Below are 23,375 nucleotides of genomic sequence, written 5' to 3'. Positions count from 1 at the left end.
AAAAAATTATGGCGTTATCGTTTGTTGAGTCTCGTTTCCATTAGCAACGCCTTTGGCTTTCTCGCGTATTTAAAGATGTGAGTTTTGGGATAAGGAAATGTGTGCTGTTTTACTTGATAGCGACAAGACAGTGGTTTAAGTCTATGGATGCCTATTTTGTGAATGTTTTCATTACAATCTGGATTGAGCTTTTAAATCAAATATATCCAGATAAGCTTCTTGTGAGAATTATTATCCATGGTAACTGTGTACCAACATGAACCTGACTACAAATTGCACGGGAAACAACTCAGTACCAGCACTGCCATTACAGGAGTTGTTCATTGACCCGGATTATGTCGTGTTCACAGAAGTGGTCAGCGTCACATGCAGTTGCTTATCTTTGGTGGGGACACTAGGCAACGCACTAGCCATCAAGACCTTCCTCTCTATGGGGTTAAGCGACGGAGTGACCGTCTCCTTCCTGTTTCTGGCCATCAGTGACTTCATCTACCTGATCGCGGTCACTGCCAACTCCGTATCCCTTTGGTTCTATGCTGAGGAAAAGAAGGACCGCTTCCAAAAGTGGTACTCCATCGATCCCTTTGGGGTATACATCTTCTCAGCCAATGTTGGGATCATGATGTACTTGATGACTGTGCTGACTACTACGTTCATCGCAGTCATCCGCTGCCTCTGCGTGGCCTTACCACTCAGGTTCAAGAACTTATTCAACAGAACTAAATCAACGATAACTCTCGTCTCCTTCTTCTTTATAACCGTGCTGAGTTACCTCCCTATACTAATAAACATGAAAATGGTCGTAGCATGCGACGGCAACATTAACGCCTCGAGAACTGTCCTGTGGATCTCTTCCAAGAGAAACGAGGTCAAACAAGACGTCTGGCTGATCAGAGACGTCTTCGTCACACTGCTGACTCAAGGCATCATCATCATCTCGGTGGCTATTATGATCAGGTGCTTACGAAGGGCTTCCACTTTTCGCAAAAGACATTCAGAAAGCCAAACAAGAATACAAAGGCCGGAAGATATAAGCCTATCTTTGCCATCCCAACAATCAATATCAACACTTTCCGAAAACTTTCCGGAATTTGTCGAAACAAGAAATTCTTACAGTGACAAGAACATCTCCAATAAAGAGGTAATGATAGCCCGTCAGGTTGTCTTGATCTCCGCAGTCTACATTGTAGCCAACATTCCTAAAATTGCGGTAGACTTGGGAACTTTCGTGGTACCAGATTTTACTTTAGGCAGACGTTACCAGAACGTGTACCTCGCCATTATTTGTGCAATGGAACTTTCCCAAGGATTTAACTCCAGCCTGAACATGATCATATACTATAAGTATAACTCCAAGTTTAGAAAACATTTTAAACTGATGAGACAAAAAACGATTATCTAGTAGAATTGTTGAAAGTGCTGGTCTGAAAAGAGAGATTCTGTACACGTAAAGTTACATCCCAAAAGTAATTAAGTCATATCCAAAAAAATATTTAGTTTTGCAATATTAACATGCAGGGCCGGATTTAAGGGAAGGCAGGTGGAGATACCGACCTGGAGCCTCCATGATAGAGAAACAAATCCGAATTTAAAGATGTCAGAAATTTTAATGGTTTTATTTTCTTTTTACTTATTTACCTTGCTCGTTTACCGTTAGCCAAAAAAAAAAAGATGACTTTAACATCATCTCCCCTATAGACCGCTTGGTCTGATAGGGTAGCTTTACTTATTTGACGACAATATTTTAAGTCTTGCGGTTGGCAACACTGTCGTGGTTAAGAAGTGTCCGCTTGTAATATATAAATGCAATTCCAGATTTACGGCAGTACCTCAATCCATCCATTTGCCTTACCCTCCACAAACATACTTTTATTAGCTAAACGATATAGTAGATATTTTGTAGACAAGAAGAAAAATTTAATTAAATGTACAAATTGTCGAATTCTTTCTTCTAAAAGTTGGCATGGTATTATTATTAAGAAGTGGATTTTATTAAAGCTTTCCCTAACGTACACTCAGCGGCTTCTAGAAGCCTCAAACTGAAAAGTTAAATATTGTATATTAAATGCCTAATTTTCCGCCTTGTCAAAAAAAGTGCCTAGTTTACCGGTGTCTAAATTACCGGTGCCAAATATTCCAGTGCCTACATTTCCAGTTATTTTTTTTTTCATTATACAATGTTTAACTTTTCATTTTGAAGCTTCTAGAAGCCGGTGAGTGTATGTAAGTGGAGGAGTGAATGGGCGGAGGTGGAGCAGATTTACAACATATAAAATAATAATTTTGAAACAAATATTTCTATTTATCATTAGATAATTTAGAGGTTGTTGAATCCGACAAAGTCAGACGTTACTGACAGCATAAAACCATCTGTATGATTTACTCTGTGACCTAGAATTCTTAGACTAAACAATAACGAAATATTTATATGCTTATTTTTGTAATATATATCAAAAATAAAATGACTGTATCAACATTGTTGAGACCTGATGAACATATTTCTTAATGTATTCTTCTTTTAGTTGCTGGCTTTTTGTCCTCAAGAAAATGCAGACCAAAACATAGATTGCAGGCTTATTTGAAATAAAAGAAAATGAAGTAGTTTTATAAAATTATGCAATCTTTGAATAGTTTTTTTTCTTAATTTTAATAATCAGATTAATTCATTGGGTTATTTGTTATTGCAAACCAATGACACAATATAGTATCGGCTGTTTTTAGGTCGTATGCTGATAAGATGGCAACGAATTGATTCACCTGGTGTTACGCATTGAGTTACCTGGTGTTATGCATCGAATCAACTGCTTTTTACGCATCGAGTTACCTAATGTTACGCATCGATTCAACTGGTGTTACGCATCGAGTTACCTAATGTTACGCATCGATTCAACTGGTGTTACGCATCGAGATACCTGGTGTTACGCATCGATTAACTGGTGTTACGCATCCATTCAACTGGTGTTACGTATCGATTCAACTGGTGTTACGCATCGAGTTATCTGGTGTTACGCATCGATTCACTTGGTGTTGTTAATCATTGGTGGCCTTGTCTAGTGCTTTAAGCTGTGGACTGTAGTTCATTGATCATGAAGGTCACTCGTTCAAACCATGCCGTCGTTTTCTTCAGGAGGTTTCGGCTACGATCCGAAACATATAAAACTTGATTCCCCTGGTGTAACAGACTGATTCACAGACTGTTACATATTGAGCGACCTGTTATTTGAGCAGGAAGATAACTCTCGATCTCTTGGTATTTTTGGTACTTTAATCATAACATTATGCAAATGTACCTAAAGTATCAAGTGAAAATATTTAAGCAGGTCACGATATTTTGAGCGTTATGGGAAAGGTGAAAAGCCGCTATTAGTTTTGTTTTCAGTCCGTACGACACGTTTACATTTTAAAAACTCTAAACGAGATAAAAATACTTCATTATAGTCTACAGCTTGCTATGCCTCAAGAATGTACGTGACATTTTGAAAAACATATTCTATTAATTGTAATTTTTAAAAAACTTGCAAGGCTGCATATTTATATTTCAAATGTATGGGGGGGGGGGGGGGGTATGCATGAGTTGCTATCATTTTTCTGAATTTGTTGTCCACTAGATCTACACAACAAAACACATTTTGATATCTCTATTTTAACAGTTTTCGTTCAAGAGCTCAGCAAAAACAACTCTGTTCTAGACAGGGTTCGAACTTGATCCCCATTGATAGGTAGCCAGTGGGTTTTGCCGCTCATTCTCTTAATAGGCAGTGTTAAATGTTATTTATAAAGGAAATGATTCCTCTGAAGAGTGGATTGATAAATCAGCCATTCACCACCCCACCTTTTGTTATATCAACCATCAATGAGGTGACCGATAATTGACATCTGTCAGGCCATAGCGTTAGAACAAACCGTTCCTTTGATTATAGTACGGATATTAGAAATGTAATAATAATGACATCGTCAGCCGTTCATACAGTACAATTATGTAGACAATACTTTCCCCCAAGCACGACTCTATTTAGTGTCACGTAACATAAAGCAGCTATTGCATTAAGTTTATTTTTAGATTTTATTATTTGCAGCGCAAGGTCATGGGATATTCAGTTTTGAGAGAGATCTACGACTAGAGTAAATTGTATTGTACATTTATCGAGTATATATGGAGGGGCGTTAGATTGTGATTGTTTATGATTGTAGTTCTTATATTTGTGCAATAAATATTGAAATCTGTTTCTTTACCTGCCCTTCTCAGTATTCACCGAACAGATGACCCCGTGGGTCGACCCGAGTGTGTCAAAACACAAACTCTCTTTGTTATGTTGTTATTCAGTTACCAGCGAATGCTGCCGTAATGCCATTTTAGTTTTGTTGAACAAGAGCTAAGAAGCTTTACAGATTTACAGACTAAATGTGTTTGTTTTGATAATTCCAGCCTCCAACACAATTTCCCTTTCTTGATAATCAATCATCTTAATACCAACAAGTTCTACATCAAATTTTTTATTAAAACATTCTACACACTGCAAGACGTTCTACCACAATGGTTGGAAAAAAAATATATCAGTTGTTAATTTTAATTTTTAAGTAACTTGGAATTTTCTAATCTACTAAGAAATCAATACAATTATTTTCACCAACACAAAGAATTAATTATTCTCTTTTGTATTGCGAGTTCTTTGCATCAAATTGCTTCAATTTCTTCGTGGACACGATGGTAACCTTAATCAATACACATCTTATTTCTGTTTTTTAATCCATTGGATAATCACACGAATAGTGGTTTATTATATTGCTTAACTTAAAAAGATTTGTCAGTATGTAACTAAATGAATGTCTCCTACATCGTGAAGACGCCCTCCAAATTGGATGTTTGTTTACATTGTGTCTGCCTTGAACAGTTGATACTCAAGGCCGAAAGGATTTTTTAAATTTTTTTTTTCCTTTAAGCAAAGTCTTTATATTTTAATACTTTGGTTTCATCTTTCTTTCTGCGGTGTTGGTGTGTTTCTTTGGTTAACGGAGTGTCTACGAGTGTCTACAAGGGATTGGTTCATTGAAATTCAGTTGTAAATGAACAACTAGGAATGAGGATACTGGCATAACAGCATAATGTGAAACAAAAAGAATGTTTTATTTTATTTTTAATCGTAAAAGAAAATGTTCCTTTAAGACGATGTCGAGCATGAGACATTAGAATAATCTAAAATCTTATAATGTCTCTAACAATGGCTTCGGTAGAAGTAGACATTTCCAACTCAGAGCAAGACTTTACAAGTTCAGAGCTTCAGTCTGTCTCCACTACCTCTAGCACGACAGATGTAGCATCTCTACTTAGAAGCACTACTTTACATTCTGCTGCCACTCAGCTCTTGATTTCAGATCAAGACTACATCACGCTGGCTGTTATCTACTCTGTACTTTGCTCTCTCATCACTTTTTCTGGCTGTTTTGGTAACGCCGTCACCATAGTGACCTATTTCTCCATGAAGTTGAAAGATGGCGTCATGATCTCGTTCTTGTGTTTGGCCATCTCAGACCTTCTCTACGGCGTCACCATTCTCGCTCATCTCGTCTCGGTCGGACTTAGCGTGCTTGAGCTAAGGAGCTCTTTCAGCGTCTGGTTTCCGATTGACCCTTTCGGCATTTACGTCTTTTTCTCTGACATCGGAGTTTTAATTTATTTAATAACTGTCTTAGCTACAACCTTCATAGCTATCATCCGGTGCTTGTGTGTGGCCAAGCCTCTCCAGTTCCAAAATATTCTAACCAAGAGGAGGTCCATTGTCTGCGCGGTAGCTTTCAGCATCGTGGCCGTAGCCAGCTACCTCCCGATCCTCGTTCACATGAAGATGGAACGATCATTCGACGCCAACATCAACGCCACCAGATACAGACTTCGGATATCTCCGCAGCGGGAAGTAATCAAAACGGCGATCTGGATTCCGAGGGATGTCCTCGTTACTCTCACCACGGAAATCATCGTCATCGTCTGCGTCGTCATCATGATGAAAACCTTGAGATCAGCTGCAAAATTTCGTAACAGTGCTGCGAAGTATTCCGTTCAACCTTTGACCCAAGTAGGCGGAGTTCAGGGTCAACCTACAATAGGTCAGGTGAAAAGTGATCTAAAAAATAACACCAAACATGTTGACGCTCAGTCTAATAAACTAACCTCCAAAGACTTTTCAGTCGTCCGCCAGGTGGTGCTTATCTCCATCGTCTATATCGTTTGCAACATGCCAAAGGTTTTTATTAACGTTGCCGTCTTATTCGTGCCGGATTTGGCTCTTGGGAAGCCCTATCAAAATGTTTATTTTACTATCATTGGTATCATGGAGCTCTTCCAAGCTTTTAATTCCAGTTTCAATATTTTCATTTACTTTAAATACAACTCCAAGTTTAGAAAACATTTGTGTTTAAGCAAGATCAAAACTTAAGTTCTTTATAGTGAAAGGTATTTAAGTGCTCCATTGTCACAGTGAAAGCTTGGTGCACGAATACTAGATAAGAAAAATCAATTCCAGTAAAACATTTTTTTTAAGTTTACTTAACATTTGGTTTATCTTGTTGGTAGGTTGAAATATTATAAACTTAGCAAAGCTTATATCAACTCGCTCTGTTTGTCAGGTACAATTATGTGTATGTTATTCCTACCACTTCCCATTCTAGGATCATAATCAAACTTGACACATTCATAGTCGATGGCAACACAGAAATCAATAAAAAAAATTAACAAAATTAGTTAATTACTTAGTGGTAATTAATTGATGTTGTGTTATATATAAATGGGAAATATACCTTGCAGCATTGAGAGTTATGGTAGTGATTGTGCGGTTCTTTATGCTATATAAGCTTTGTCGTTGTTTTTTTTTAAGTATTCTTTTTTCTTTTCATTTTGCTTGTTATGTATCAGGTTTCACATTCTTCGAAAAAAAAAAGCTAATTTACAGTTAAGGTTTGGAAGGTCAGCGAATACGTTTCAGCTCAGAGTTAAAATTTGAGTTTTTACTATTCCTATTATCAGCTTGCCAACTCTGAATACGAAACAAAAGGAAGGAAAAGGCAAAAACCTGGACACGGTCTTGAAAATATCTCTAATGATTTTCCTAGAAGTTTATGTATATCTTTGGAAAAGTATTAATTGCTTAATGGCCACACAGGGAAAACTCTGGTTTGACCGTTATTATTTTTCAAAATAGTATCTTCTAAAATTAAATGTGTACTGTAGATCTAGACAATCTGTATGTTTACACTACGTACATCAGCGGTTATACCCGCATGTAGTCACTAACAATAAATAAATAGACGTTCAGGCACAATGAGCGCAAAGTCTGGATCTATATAGGCCTATCACCAAACTAAAGGCACATTGAGCGCAAAGTCTGGATCTATAGGTCTATCACCAAACTAAAGGCACATTGAGCGCAAAGTCTGGATCTATAGGCCTATCACCAAACTAAAGGCACATTGAGCGCAAAGTGTGGATCTATAGGTCTATCACCAAACTAAAGGCACATTGAGCGCAAAGTCTGGATCTATAGAGGCCTATCACCAAACTAAAGACACATTGAGCACAAAGTCTGAATCTATAGGCCTATGACCAAACTAAAGGCACATTGAGCGCAAAGTCTGGATCTATAGGCCTATCACCAAACTAAAGGCACATTGAGCGCAAAGTTCTATAGAGGCCTATCACCAAACTAAAGGCACATTGAGCGCAAAGTCTGGATCTATATAGGCCTATCACCAAACTAAAGACACATTGAGCGCAAAGTCTGGATCTATAGGCCTATCACCAAACTAAAGGCACATTGAGCGCAAAGTCTGGATCTATATAGGCCTATCACCAAACTAAAGGCACATTGAGCGCAAAGTCTGGATCTATAGAGGCCTATCACCAAACTAAAGGCACATTGAGCACAAAGTCTGGATCTACAGGTCTATCACCTAACTAAAGGCACATTGAGCGCAAAGTCTGGATCTATATAGGCCTATCACCAAACTAAAGACACATTGAGCGCAAAGTCTGGATCTATAGAGGCCTATCACCAAACTAAAGACACATTGAGCGCAAAGTCTGGATCTATAGAGGCCTATCACCAAACTAAAGACACATTGAGCGCAAAGTCTGGATCTATAGAGGCCTATCACCAAACTAAAGGCACATTGAGCGCAAAGTCTGGATCTATAGAGGCCTATCACCAAACTAAAGGCACATTGAGCGCAAAGTCTGGATCTATATAGGCCTATCACCAAACTAAAGACACATTGAGCGCAAAGTCTGGATCTATAGAGGCCTATCACCAAACTAAAGGCACATTGAGCGCAAAGTCTGGATCTATATAGGCCTATCACCAAACTAAAGACACATTGAGCGCAAAGTCTGGATCTATAGGCCTATCACCAAACTAAAGACACATTGAGCGCAAAGTCTGGATCTATATAGGCCTATCACCAAACTAAAGGCACATTGAGCGCAAAGTCTGGATCTATATAGACCTATCACCAAACTAAAGGCACATTGAGCGCAAAGTCTGGATCTATATAGGCCTATCACCAAACTAAAGGCACATTGAGCGCAAAGTCTGGATCTATAGAGGCCTATCACCAAACTAAAGGCACATTGAGCGCAAAGTCTGGATCTATAGAGGCCTATCACCAAACTAAAGGCACATTGAGCGCAAAGTCTGGATCTATAGGCCTATTACCAAACTAAAGGCACATTGAGCGCAAAGTCTGGATCTATAGGTCTATCACCAAACTAAAGGCACATTGAGCGCAAAGTCTGGATCTATATAGGTCTATCACCAAACTAAAGGCACATTGAGCGCAAAGTCTGGATCTATAGAGGCCTATCACCAAACTAAAGGCACATTGAGCGCAAAGTCTGGATCTATAGAGGCCTATCACCAAACTAAAGGCACATTGAGCGCAAAGTCTGGATCTATAGGCCTATCACCAAACTAAAGGCACATTGAGCGCAAAGTCTGGATCTATAGAGGCCTATCACCAAACTAAAGGCACATTGAGCGCAAAGTCTGGATCTATAGGCCTATGACCAAACTAAAGGCACATTGAGCGCAAAGTCTGGATCTTTAGAGGCCTATCACCAAACTAAAGGCACATTGAGCACAAAGTCTGGATCTATAGGCCTATGACCAAACTAAAGGCACATTGAGCGCAAAGTCTGGATCTTTAGAGGCCTATCACCAAACTAAAGGCACATTGAGCACAAAGTCTGGATCTATAGGCCTATCACCAAACTAAAGGCACATTGAGCGCAAAGTCTGGATCTATAGAGGCCTATCACCAAACTAAAGGCACATTGAGCACAAAGTCTGGATCTATAGGCCTATCACCAAAGTAAAGGCACATTGAGCGCAAAGTCTGGATCTATAGGCCTATCACCAAACTAAAGACACATTGAGCACAAAGTCTGAATCTATAGGCCTATCACCAAACTAAAGGCACATTGAGCGCAAAGTCTGGATCTATAGAGGCCTATCACCAAACTAAAGGCACATTGAGCGCAAAGTCTGGATCTATAGAGGCCTATCACCAAACTAAAGGCACATTGAGCGCAAAGTCTGGATCTATAGAGGCCTATCACCAAACTAAAGGCACATTGAGCGCAAAGTCTGGATCTATAGAGGCCTATCACCAAACTAAAGACACATTGAGCGCAAAGTCTGGATCTATAGAGGCCTATCACCAAACTAAAGGCACATTGAGCGCAAAGTCTGGATCTATAGAGGCCTATCACCAAACTAAAGGCACATTGAGCGCAAAGTCTGGATCTATAGGCCTATGACCAAACTAAAGGCACATTGAGCGCAAAGTCTGGATCTTTAGAGGCCTATCACCAAACTAAAGGCACATTGAGCACAAAGTCTGGATCTATAGGCCTATGACCAAACTAAAGGCACATTGAGCGCAAAGTCTGGATCTTTAGAGGCCTATCACCAAACTAAAGGCACATTGAGCACAAAGTCTGGATCTATAGGCCTATCACCAAACTAAAGGCACATTGAGCGCAAAGTCTGGATCTATAGAGGCCTATCACCAAACTAAAGGCACATTGAGCACAAAGTCTGGATCTATAGGCCTATCACCAAAGTAAAGGCACATTGAGCGCAAAGTCTGGATCTATAGGCCTATCACCAAACTAAAGACACATTGAGCACAAAGTCTGAATCTATAGGCCTATCACCAAACTAAAGGCACATTGAGCGCAAAGTCTGGATCTATAGAGGCCTATCACCAAACTAAAGGCACAATGAGCGCAAAGTCTGGATCTATAGAGGCCTATCACCAAACTAAAGGCACATTGAGCGCAAAGTCTGGATCTATAGAGGCCTATCACCAAACTAAAGGCACATTGAGCGCAAAGTCTGGATCTATAGAGGCCTATCACCAAACTAAAGACACATTGAGCGCAAAGTCTGGATCTATAGAGGCCTATCACCAAACTAAAGGCACATTGAGCACAAAGTCTGGATCTATAGAGGCCTATCACCAAACTAAAGGCACATTGAGCGCAAAGTCTGGATCTATAGAGGCCTATCACCAAACTAAAGGCACATTGAGCGCAAAGTCTGGATCTATAGAGGCCTATCACCAAACTAAAGACACATTGAGCGCAAAGTCTGGATCTATAGAGGCCTATCACCAAACTAAAGGCACATTCCTCGTTCCATATGCTATGACAAAATTGTACAAATGCTCTTTCTTCCTTATTGCTATTAGAGCATGGGGTCTACGAAGACTTCCAAGGGGTCTACGAAAGTTTAAGAGGGAATTGGGGGTCTATGAGATGTGCACGGGGGTCTCGATTGAAGAATCTCAATTTAGCCTGTCTTGACTTCTATTTTGACAATCGCAATCTTTTCATACACACATTTATGATTTGTACCTTAGGAAATCCTTAAATTTTTATCATGCTGATTGAATGAAAAATTGTTGTATATAATTCAATAACTAGATTTAAAGAGTGGAGTTTTCTCAAGTTATAACAACAAAAGAAATGTAGACTGTACAGCGTTAAGTATTTGAAATTGAACTTCATAACGGCCTTGTCAAACAAGCGAGTGTTAATGGGCCATTTTTTTTATGATGCTATGAAACCAATTAAGCTGGAGGATCATTTGAGATGATGCCACCCTGATAAAAAGATAAAGGTTTGCAAAACTTTCAAACACTCAAATATTAAGCTCAGAATACACCCACAAAATCTCTCTTTGACGTAATATTCAGAAGATGATGATTAGTGAGTGTTTTACTATATCTCTTTACTTATAGAGAAATACTGAAAACCTCACACGATAGGCATATTATTGATTTTACCAGCCATTGAAGAAATTGTAAAAACTCTTACACAAACTTATATTAAAAGAATTTCATGTTTGGGTTCTGTGGCCGGTGTCTTGTTTTGGGCCTCTTGATGAAGAATGCAATTTTGAAGACATGGTCGGCATTCTCTGGTGACACTCCAAAAGGACAAATGTCAATGGTCCCAATTTTGAGCTTCTGGAACATGTTTTCTCATTATGATATGTACTGCTCTGATGTGAAAAATTATAGGTGATCCTATCGGGATAGTTTATAATAGATTTCATCGAATGAGAGCTTGCCCATTTCTCGTTTTTACAATTGACTATTAGTTTCTTCATTTCTTCCATATAGAGTGCGATGTTGAAGTGTGTATTTGTTTTCTCACTTTTGACAAGTGTGTCAGCCTTCTAGTTCAACGTTGGAGAACAGTGTTCTTGTTGTTGTTGTGCTTTACAAGGTCACATAATATGTTTTGAACCAAAATCTTTTGGATGTTCCTTCAGATTATGTGGATAATTACATCCTAGTCCATCCTCCCGACAGGAGATGCGAGCAGGCAAGGTGACCACCGAACGTCAGTCCAGGCATCATGAGTTGTTTTATTCAGGAGGAATCAGAGTTTCTCAAGCTTTGAAGGACTATTTTTAGATTGGTCTCGAAAAAACATTAACTGTTTGGCGAACTTGACCAATGCACCTATTTCTTCTCTGTGGTTGTCATAGAGCTCATTAGTTACAATGAACTTAATTTTTTAATTATTTTTTCTCCATGAGACCATTCAATGAGTATTCCAGCTACTTCGTTTCTGAGAACCATCCATACAAACTGACCCATTGGTTGTTAGGGCAATGGATTTGTAGAAGAGTTCACTAAATTCTTGATCTCTGTTGGAATATAGTAAAATATTTCTTTCTCCTAATGTAAGCCTTTGCAAACGACATATTTCTGCAAACAACATATTTCTCTAAACAGCTGGCTGAGTCAGCCTTGTCTGGTAATGATTTTAAAAAAAAATTATTATGGCTCAAGAAATTTACGAAAAACTGCTCTTTGTGAAAACTAAGGCACATTAATATTTAATGTTTTAAAGAACTACTTCATAAAACATGAAAAATGTTCTCCGTAGCAACGGATGGTAAGCTTGCAAGCCTTTAAATACAAAAAGTTTCCAATGTGTTTAGTGATTGTATGCTATACGTATTCACTGTTCTATAATGGGTTTTAATTTGTGCCCGTTTAATAGATTTATTTTTAAAAAATTAATTTAACTTAAATTGTAGTTTTAAATTACTTTTTCACTCATCGTGTCACTGGTTAGAAATTATTTTAAACAAAATGTGTAATTTGAAATTGATGAATTTTCAAAAAATTAATATAACTTAAGCAGGGGGTCTACGGAAAACCAGAAAACACGGCAAGGGGTCTACGAGAGAAAAAAGTTTGGGAACCACTGATCTAAAGCCAGTATTGTAGTTTAGAATTCAGTCTTTTAATGTTGCCATGTCTGGATCTGTATCACCAAACTAGAATTGTACATACTATGAGATGATTTATACATGGGTTAGTTAGTTATTAAGAGGAATTCTGAGAGGAATCGTCTTTTTCAAGGATACTTATTGTCATGTTGCTTCTTTTATTGTTAGATTTCTTTTATCGTTCAAATTTCAGTAGTGCTATATAAGCTTATAGTCTTTACGATAGCAGTGTCTAGTAAAGTGAAAAAAAAAAGTAAAGTTCCCATTTCAGAACTTGAGATCTATGGGCCAGATGATGTAAAGGTGATCTGTTTCTGTGGCCCACGATTAACGAGGATGTCATGTGGTCAGCACAACGACCAACCGTTTTTACTTTTCCCCGACTAATGTCGAGCTGGGTGGACTCAAAGGCGTCCAAAGATCGTAAATTAAAATCCAAGTCTTTATCAGTATTCAAACGCTTGAACCCCAGTTCAGAAGCCAATCTTCACCTCTCAGCCACATCGCCTCCAGCAGTGTCTGGGGTATTACTTTATGTATTAGTAAGGTATATGTTAGATCTTTACGCTAGCAAAGTGTCCTATTTACTTTAGAAATGATTTAGTCTTACTACTTTGAGTGTGTGTGGATGTACAGCTTGTGCGCCGAGTTGTTTTTATTTACTTCTTACTTACGTCAATTCATCTACAACAACATAAATAAAATAATTTCTGTAACTTTGATTGATTAGGACTTCCCAATTAACGCCAGATGATATACGCATTAGCGAGATTAGAAATTTGCTAAACATTATATGCATTGCAAAGGCGTAGAGAGATAGGCCTAATAGTTAACAGAACAGAACAGAAATGACCCAATTTAACACTATGTGTCGTACAAGTTGATTAGTACGGAATAATGTCAAGTATTGTAAAGTGTATTCTGATTCTTTCTAGGTGAATTTTTTTTTACTGATTCTATAGCAGTTTGTTATCTACTTTAAAGAGGAATATTAAATGTCGGTGTATAGATCTAGATGCCAAGTAGCATACATTTTTCATTACTTGGCGCAAAAAAATAATAAAATTCAGCGATGGAAAGCCCCTGCTCATCAAATAGTATCTAAGCCTCACATGCTGCTTCTGTGATCCTACTCTATGCAAACATCAGATTGGACAGGGAACACAGTTATAACCGTACAACAAATTTCACAAGTACGGAAGACTCGAAAGATCGCAGCTGTGACGATGTGTAAGGAGGTCGATAGTCTCCTGCACTAGTAGACACTTTGTAGACACTTTGTAGACACTTTATATACAATGATACCCAGGGTCAAGGAAATCACTTTTCAGCGCTAAGTCTTTATGTATCTTACCAGCAAATACATTACAACAGAGAATATTTACATTTAAAAACACGTTATTTTTCAAGAGCAATTACATGAAGAAACATCTGTTGAACACTTGGTTGAATAGCATTGCCACTGTCTATGAATTCGTAAAACACGAGACCAATAATTGTCATTCACTCAGTGACATTTGTGCACTAGGAGAAGATGAATGATGTTCTCGAAACTAAAATTGATTTTGTTTTTGTTGCACTTTCTCGGGTGTTATTTCCACACACAGCTGTCTGCAATTTAGGCCCTTACATCAATACACTTACATTTTACAATAACATGTATGCACTTACAGCTATGCACTTACATTTTACAATAACATGTATGCACTTACAGCTATGCACTTACATTTTACAATAACATGTATGCACTTACAGCTATGCACTTACATTTATGAACTTACATTTCTGAACAAAGTTATATACTTACATTTCTGCACATATTTCTGCTCTTACATTTATACACTTACATTTATACACTTACATTTCTGAACTTACAACTTGTAGCTATGTCACAATTACTTGTTTTGATCATGATTTTCCTAATCTATGTACAGTATGTTTAATTGGTCAAATAAAGTAGATATTGAGGACTAACATTACCCGAAAAAATGATGGAACATAGAAATTGCTCACTTATACCTTTGAAGCAATATTTACTAACTTTTATCTTGCAATCCATAGGGTAGATGATGTAAAGGTCATCTTATGGCTGACTGTAAACGAGAGTTTCATGTAGCCAGCACAACGACCAACCACGAATGCCCTACTCACTAGTCCATAGGGTCAACTCTGCCGTTATTTAAGAACTTTTTCAGAAAGAACTCAATTATCTATGCACTCTTTCTCCTCTTTCATTCCCTCCGTCCTGTGTCTCACTTTCTTTCTATATCACTCTTTCCTTTTCTTTCTTTTTCTTCTTTCATTCTCTTTCACTCTTTCTTTTTTTATTTCACTCTCTTTCTGTCTCTCTTTTTACTCTTTCTCTCTATTCTCTCTCGCTCACTCTCTCTCTCTCTTTCTCCCTCTCTCTCTCTCCCTCTCTCTCTCTCCCCCTCTCTCTCTCTCTCTCTCTCTCTCTCTCTCTCTCTCTCCCTCTCTCTCTATCTCTAAAGTGTAACGTGTTACACATGAAAACATGCGAAAATGTGGAGAAAAATAGTTTTATGCTCGTCAAAGCGACTATGAAACCTTCTAACTAACATGTTTCTACAGGCCTCCGACAGATATATATTTTTGCCTCAGATAACTGGCTACGTGTGGGCCCCTCGTCTCACCCTCGCCCCCCCCCTACCGCCAAAAACCTTCAAAAACGCATACGAGATGCATAATAAAGAATTAAGGGAACCCTCCTTCTGTTGAGTCTCCGGACAAGAGTTCTGTTTGTTAATCCCCCCGCCCATGGCGGAGGGACTGCCCAATTGGACTTATCTTTGTGTAGCCTATTACCGAACTATTTGTATCCTCGGTGCCGCCACTGTATTGAGAGAAAGAAGCAAATAGTTCCCATGCCATGTCAGTGCAGTTCCACTTTCACAGTTTCGAACAAGGCACGACAGTTTGAATGAGATTATCAAGCTAACTTTAGTGTGCTCAGCTGGTAATTATCACGATCAACTAAACAATGTCAAGGTCAGTCAAGGAGGATGCATTGAACTTCCATGTTGTTAATTACATTTAAACAAGAAAAACATTTTTTTAAGACAACACCTCCATTACTCAACTTAAAATAGAATAAAGTATTTAAATTAATTTAAAAATATTTAGTTCAAACTAGGCATTGAAACTGTGCTTCTGACACCGTCAGCTTCCCGAACGTACGTCGATACTCGGTCAGCGGGCTTTGCATTTTTTATGCTATTATTTATTGATATTTTCATTACATGGACATCTAGATCTAACACTACATGGACATCTAGATCTAACACTACATGGACATCTAGATCTAACACTACATGGACATCTAGATCTAACACTACATGGACATCTAGATCTAACACTACATGGACATCTAGATCTAACACTACATGGACATCTAGATCTGACACTACATGGACATCTAGATCTATCACTACATGGACATCTAGATCTGACACTACATGGACATCTAGATCTAACACTACATGGACATCTAGATCTGACACTACATGGACATATAGATCTAACACTACATGGACATCTAGATCTGACACTACATGGACATATAGATCTAACACTACATGGACATCTAGATCTGACACTACATGGACATATAGATCTAACACTACATGGACATCTAGATCTAACACTACATGGACATATAGATCTAACACTACATGGACATCTAGATCTAACAGATCTTCTTGTCACTAATAAGTTTTTGTAAGGATCCACAAAGTAACTCTATAATTCTGGCGTTGTCACAAAACGTTTATTGTGTAACAGTACTAGTCACGTGGTCTTGTTTGTTGTCAAAATGAGCCTATCACGTCCCGTTTATGAAAAAAAAAAACTTTTTTTAAAACTAATCATACACAAGGTTAAACTTGACTTTCAAGTCACCTCTAATTGTCAGGGCGCACACTGCAATCACTGGAAGTATTGAACTATAATAATTACCTACAAAGGTTAGCTATTTACATTTGGCCTGGTCTCACAGTTTAATTGATTTAATTTATATGGAGATAAAGATAAAAAAAAAATAACATGCTGTTCTCACCTGACGTCGTGGTGTGCGCAGGTCAAAGGTCAGAAAAGTCGAAATAGGCGAATGTTTGGAATCGTCTATTTAACTAGCAGTCTAGCAGAATGTCTCAGTGATTCGTTTGACTTGTCTAGCAGTCTAGCAGTCTCCCAGAATGTCTCAGTGATTCGTTTGACTTGTCTTGCAATGTTTAATTAACTGCAGACAAGTTTATTGTTAGTGCATTAAACCTGTATGAAAAGATAATATAAAGGCGAAATGATTACATTGCCTTAGCTGGTTGAGATATGTGAAGTATCAACTTTTTAATGTATTCTTTATGCTCAAGTATTTCTTGAAGGAACAAAAGGAATATGTAACTTAGTTGGACAAATAAAATGAAAAACTAATTTAGTATTATTTTCTTTATGCTTAATACATTTTTTCTGTGATCTGAAATTATTAATTAGCAGTGAAATCCAAACTCGTTATTAGTTAAATAGATCTATATTCAGAACAAAAAGAAAGTTTTGAATAGTACTGCATACGAAGTTTTCGGATCAACGGAAACCCAGATATGCTGAAGGAAATCTCCCCAGAAGACTCCAACAACGTTCAGCTAATTCATGATGTTACAAGTGATAAGTGTTTGAATACTTCTAGTAATACTTACACTAACATTGCCAACAATGTCACTCAGCTGTTTATTTCGGACCAAGATATTGCCAAATTGTTTCTTGTTTTCTGCTCTCTATGTGGCGTCATTGCTCTGACGGGGTGTTTGGGGAACGCCATCACCATGGCAACATACCTTTCTATGAAGCTGAAAGACGGCGTCATGATCTCGTTCTTTGGTTTGGCCGTGTCGGACTTTCTCTATGACGTCACCATGCTTGCGATCGTGGTCTCGGACGGGCTCTACATGCTAGAGAGAAAGTCCTCTTTCAAAACCTGGTTTCTGGTTGAACCGTTCGGGGTGTACGTCTTCTGCTCCAACATCGGGGTCATGATTTATCTGGTCACTATTTTAACCACCACCTTCATCGCCATCATTCGCTGCCTTTGTGTTAGTATGCCTCTGCAGTTCAGGAACCTTTTAACCAGGAGGAGATCCGTCTGGTGCATAGCAATCTTTAGCCTTGTGTCTGTGGTCAGCTACGTTCCAATTCTTCTGAATATGACCATGCAAGAATCATTCGATATGAGCATCAACAGCACGCGGTACAGACTTAAGATTTCTCCATACCGGGAAGAAATCAAAACGGCAATTTGGATTTCCCGTGACCTGCTCGTGACGTTGATAACGGAAGTCATTGTTATCGTCTGCGTCGTCATCATGATAAAAAATCTGCAAACAGCCACGAAATTCCGAAACCAATCGGTGAATTATTCGATACATCCTACTTTACCCTGTGTCACAGTATTTGGAATAGAGAACAAGTCAGATAGTACGCAGATTATTAATACATTAGAGCCAAACACTAAACATATCAACATCCAATCCAACAAAATGAGTACTAAGGATGTCTCCGTCGTCCAGCAGGTGATGCTCATCTCCTCTATCTACATCGTCTGCAACATGCCAAAGATTCTTATTAACATGGCTCTCTTTTTTGTGCCGGACTTAGCGCTGGAAAAACCTTACCAGAATGTTTACCTTACTGTAGTTGGCATCATGGAGCTCTTCCAGGCTTTCAACTCCAGCTTCAACATTTGCGTTTATTTGAAATTTAACTCAAAGTTTAGAAAACATTTGTGCATATTCAACAAACAAAAGTGTTTTCATTTTGTGAACATTTGACGCTTTAAGACTTGATTACTATGTATAAAAACAAATCTTCTTTTTCAGATTTTTCGAAATTGACTTCTATAAAATGTTTTCTATTCATTGTAATATGTATATATAATATATAATAATAATTTTGGTAAAGCCGAGTACCCCTCGCGAAGGGCCGAATGTTTGTGGAAATCAGCCAATACGTTCCCAAAGTTCCATTCGTTAGCGAGATTGTTGAGTTTTGAATTTTTTTTTTGACTTGAGTAAATGACTATATTCTTTGTTCAAATAAGTTTAATTTATTGGCTATACATTTTTTTAAAGGCTTGACGGGAAAAAAAATAGTTTCGTTGATTCTGAAAATAATAAGGGGACTGTACACTCCTTATGTTTATTTTTTAAGACTGTCTGATGCGAATTCCAAAAATAGCTCTTCTTCCGCATGCGACAAACCTTCTGCCATGGATGTTATGCTAATGTTAAATGAATATTTTATCTATGCCATACTTTTGTTAAAAGCAGGAAAATACAAAGCCAATTAGCAAATTCTTAAAATGTTGTGTAATGCAATTCAAAGTATCAGATCCAATTTTAGTAGTTGAAATTATTATTAACTCATAAAGAGAAGGAAAACGAGTCTACTGCTCCATAATGAACGTCGTTTTACCATAGATTAAGTTTTGCGCTGGAAGCTTTTACTTTGAACCTGAACGTGAAACGATTAAATGTCTTTGCCTTGTAATAATAAAGTGAGGCCATTGAAAACAGAGAATATAGCTGCTAAGTATGCTAGCCATTTCTAGCCATGCAAACAATTTCTGAACTCAAATTTACCATAAAGAAAACACTGTGCTAACATTTTCAATCTAGAAGTGTCTATCAAGAACAGCGAACACTGGCATGAAAATGAGGCTCGGTATGTTACTTATTCCATTTCTTCACATATGTCGTGAATATTCGTCATCTGAACGCTCCAACTTAATAATGAGAACGAGGAAGAAGAAAAAAAAGAGGGGGTTTTGTTAACGATTTTCACGCTTTCATTCAGAACTTTCTGTACATCAGCGGACGTGCTGCCAAAGCCTCTGTGTATGCAACAATGTGTGGATACAACATTTGGGGCAACATTTTGAGTTCTTGCAAAGAGTCCTTTACTAATTCCGACCATACATTTTGGTACATTTGTGGCTTTTTTCAACACATCTATTCAAATCAATTTAGTTTATTCATATCATTAACATATCTTCTCCTGTTGTTTAGAACTAATAAAGGCTGGCAAAAAATAAAAATGTGTCATGAATTTTATAAATCTTTTTTCTTGTCTAACAAAAACCAAATATTTGCGAAATCCGCAATATCAGTGGATACGTCGCCTTCTGATGAATAATAACGGCTTTGAGAAATATCAGATATAACATCTGTTTGACATCATTAGCCAAGTCAATGAAGGACTGCATTTTAGAGATATTTAACACTTATTGATATTGTATTTTAATTTAATATCTGAACATAATAAATGGAGATTTTGTTTCAACTAACAGTAAGAACAGACCAATATTATAAGTTTATAAATAAATATAATTTAATAAATGAAAGTTTCCAAAAGATAAATGATCAAATAAAATTATAATTAAGAAATGAAATGAAGGTGTTAGTGTCTAACATAAGTGCTCATCATGGATTGCTAATTGGTGAGTGATTGGAAGAGGAGAATGTTCCTATGTCTGGCTACTTATTTCTCTTAGCTGCTAGCCCTTGGGTCGTCTTCTGGCGGTCGTAGGACTGGCACTCAGAAGAATGAGTCATCCGGCTCTGTCTTAGGACGTCGGCTCGGGATATTCTCTAGGCTGTAGGCAGGTTGGCTCTAACGTTAGGCCGCTGCCTGTTTAGCAGTAGAGAGGGTTGGTGCTGCAGACTAAGTTGTAGTGGGACGATCTCTCGGCTGTGATCTCTAGCTCGTAGAGAGCCGTGCTAACTCAACACCAGTTTATTTTCTGCAGCGAAGGTTGCTCTAATCTGTCGGCATTAGGCAATAGCTATTGGGCAGTGGACAGTTTGGGCCGGGTACTGGGCAGATGATACTGGGCAGTATATGGCACTGTGGACACTGGGCAATATGTTAAGGCCAAGGACAGTAGGCAATGCCTTCTTGCTAACAGGTATATAATTGAGGGGGGGGGTATCTGGTGTGGTCTGCTCCGGTTACAGCTTTCTATGGAGATCTGGTAGTTATAGCAGTCGGGTGTAGCAATCGTGTGTAGCAATCGGGGGTAGCAATCGGGGGTAGCAACCAGGCTGGGGATAAGACAGACAATTAGGAACCTCCTAAAGGCATTGAGTAGGGATTCCCATATGCCTTGCAATCATTCAGATGCAGGCATTGGTATCAATCCCAATAAGGCATTTAAGACAATCATGTATAAAATCTTAAAGCATGTGTATGACTCAAAAGCAAACAAAATACAGGTAAGATAACTACAGTAAATGTGTCATCATACAATGTAGGATGATACTAGCCAAGATTCATCTATTAAATGAGATTACGTCGATAAGTAATCAGTTATAGTAAAATGGGGAATGAGCATATTATATACTAAAGGATAAGATGAAAATAAAATATTAGGGATATGGCTACAGTAATAAGGGTTTGATATAGTTAATCAAAATTACATTCATCCAAGGAACTATAAGTTCACAAGGGTGGGAGACATAATAACATATATGAAGAAGAAGTGTGAAATAAATAATTTAACATGGGCTCTGTAAGTTTAGAGCACTGCGATCTAAGTTCTTAGACAGTACTTAGATTCACTAAAGGGTATTGTTTACATCAATCACTAAAATACAGGAATGGATGAAACATAACAAATTAAATATAATAACTATAGTTTCAAATGTAGACAACCATAGCGGCATTAATGAAGATATAGCATCGACATAAAATAGTACAAGATACATACATAATAAAGTCATAATGTAATGACGGGGAACGTGGTTGTGTACTAATGTGTACTCACACATTCCTATAAGATAAAATGAGTATAGTAAAATGTTTACACTTACCCGTTTGTCCCTAATGAAACCTCACAACTAAACTTCCTAACAGAGGAGACTGTATGAATCCTAGCGGGCCTAACTTGGAATGCTTTGGTCTCTCTCTATATATAGATGGGACTTTTCGTTTCGATGTACCGGAGATGTCAGGCGTCAGGTCAGATTTATGGTCAATATTCGTTGCCTACCGTGAGAGTAAAGTCTTAAGCGAATATGTATCTGTCCAGCCCGAGTGCAATGCTATTCTTAGAGCGATGTGTATCCTGCCGGGGGGGGGGGGGGGGATAGGTGTGAAAAGTTATTAGGCCGCGGCGTGTAGCGCTGGTGCAGCGACTTATTGTGTGCTGGTCACCTGTCCAGCGGTCAATAATTAAAAGTTAGCCCTAGAGAAGCTAGTTAATGTTTTATGTCGAGATTCGTCCCGTGAGAAACGTGCGAGGGGGGATAGATCCTACAAGAAATTAGCTGTGGGTGGACAGTAAAATAATTGTTTTAAGTTAAAAATAAATTTTCTCACGGTTTGCTGGGAAAAACTCAAATGAACTTTTGCATGCAAGTTTCGTATCGTCACAGTGTTCCAAATGTTATTGACGGTCTTTGACTTGCAGCACCAAGCTGCTGGTAGACAACTAAATCGCTGTTGTCGTAATATATCTTAACTAATAAAACTTCAAATAACTTCTAAACTAAATATAACTTTTATTTTTTTTATAATATAAACAAAATGAAGTTGATATGAGATAAAATAAATGTACTTGCCTTTAGTAATAATATTTGTAACAAAATTTAGCTCACTACAATAACAAAAACTTTCAGTTTCACGTTTTGGAATCGTCTGTTCTATCCAAAAAGACCAATGACAACAATGCCACCTCCTATCTTGCATCATTCACAACCAATCGCTAACCTCGCCATAGAAACTGACACACACACACCTTTTGTACTTTTGTTGCCAAGCATTTCTGAACCAATTCGTCAATGGCAGGTGATACTTTAAGAGCACTCTGTCTTTCAATGAGCAGAACTAGTGTATAGGATAATACGGCCACAATGTTGGGAACAAAATACGGTCACAATGTTGGGAACAAAATACGGCCACAATGTTGGGAACAAAATACGGTCACAATGTTGGGAACAAAATACGGCCATAATGTTGGGAACAAAATACGGTCACAATGTTGGGAACAAAATACGGCCATAATGTTGGGAAAAAAATACGGCCATAATGTTGGGAACAAAATACGGCCACAATGTTGGGAACAAAATACGGCCATCATTTTTTTTTTAGTTTTGGACTACTATGGGATTTCAAGTAGGCAATAACCTTAATCATCTCTCCACAGCAAACATCAGAGATGATTGGTCTTTCCAAAACCTACAAATTGTGCTATATCCTACTTTCTACATCGTCAAATTCGCAGAATTCGTTGAAGGATTCCTACACGGACTGTTGGAGCTGAAGTAGACTAATAATACATTTGCATAATTACTTGAACAATTATGAGAAGACAATCTGCATCAGTTTGTGTGGTGAAGTGTACTATATGGAGGACAATCTGCATCAGTTTGTGTGGTGAAGTGTACTATATGGGGGACAATCTGCATCAGTTTGTGTGGTGAAGTGTACTATATGGAGGACAATCTGCATCAGTTTGTGTGGTGAAGTGTACTATATGGGGGACAATCTGCATCAGTTTGTGTGGTG

At 38.0% G+C, this 23,375-nt stretch overlaps 3 protein-coding genes across 3 annotated transcripts; all 3 read left to right on the top strand.

Annotated features, from left to right (window-relative positions):
* Positions 1-256: 256 nt before the first annotated feature.
* LOC106071575 (uncharacterized) lies at positions 257-1,402 on the top strand. Its single transcript, XM_013231715.2, has one exon. The coding sequence runs from the start codon at positions 257-259 to the stop codon at positions 1,400-1,402; it is 1,146 nt and encodes a 381-aa protein (XP_013087169.2).
* A 3,817-nt stretch (positions 1,403-5,219) lies between these two features.
* On the top strand, positions 5,220-6,431 carry LOC106071571 (type-1 angiotensin II receptor B-like). Its single transcript, XM_013231712.2, has one exon. It carries the CDS (start codon positions 5,220-5,222, stop codon positions 6,429-6,431), a length of 1,212 nt encoding a protein of 403 aa, XP_013087166.2.
* A 10,985-nt stretch (positions 6,432-17,416) lies between these two features.
* On the top strand, positions 17,417-18,640 carry LOC106071572 (uncharacterized). The gene has a single exon (XM_013231713.2). The coding sequence runs from the start codon at positions 17,417-17,419 to the stop codon at positions 18,638-18,640; it is 1,224 nt and encodes a 407-aa protein (XP_013087167.2).
* Positions 18,641-23,375: the final 4,735 nt, after the last annotated feature.

Source organism: Biomphalaria glabrata, chromosome 6 (genome assembly GCF_947242115.1).
Source record: "Biomphalaria glabrata chromosome 6, xgBioGlab47.1, whole genome shotgun sequence".
NCBI classification, from domain to species: Eukaryota; Metazoa; Mollusca; class Gastropoda; family Planorbidae; genus Biomphalaria; species Biomphalaria glabrata.
This window is presented reverse-complemented; position numbering and strand designations above follow the sequence as displayed.

What these genes read in the sequence shown, in the direction of transcription:
- LOC106071572 (XM_013231713.2), top strand. Translation starts at nt 17,417, where the DNA reads ATGCTGAAGGAAATCTCCCCAGAAGACTCCAACAACGTTCAGCTAATT.
- LOC106071575 (XM_013231715.2), top strand. Translation starts at nt 257, where the DNA reads ATGAACCTGACTACAAATTGCACGGGAAACAACTCAGTACCAGCACTG.
- LOC106071571 (XM_013231712.2), top strand. Translation starts at nt 5,220, where the DNA reads ATGGCTTCGGTAGAAGTAGACATTTCCAACTCAGAGCAAGACTTTACA.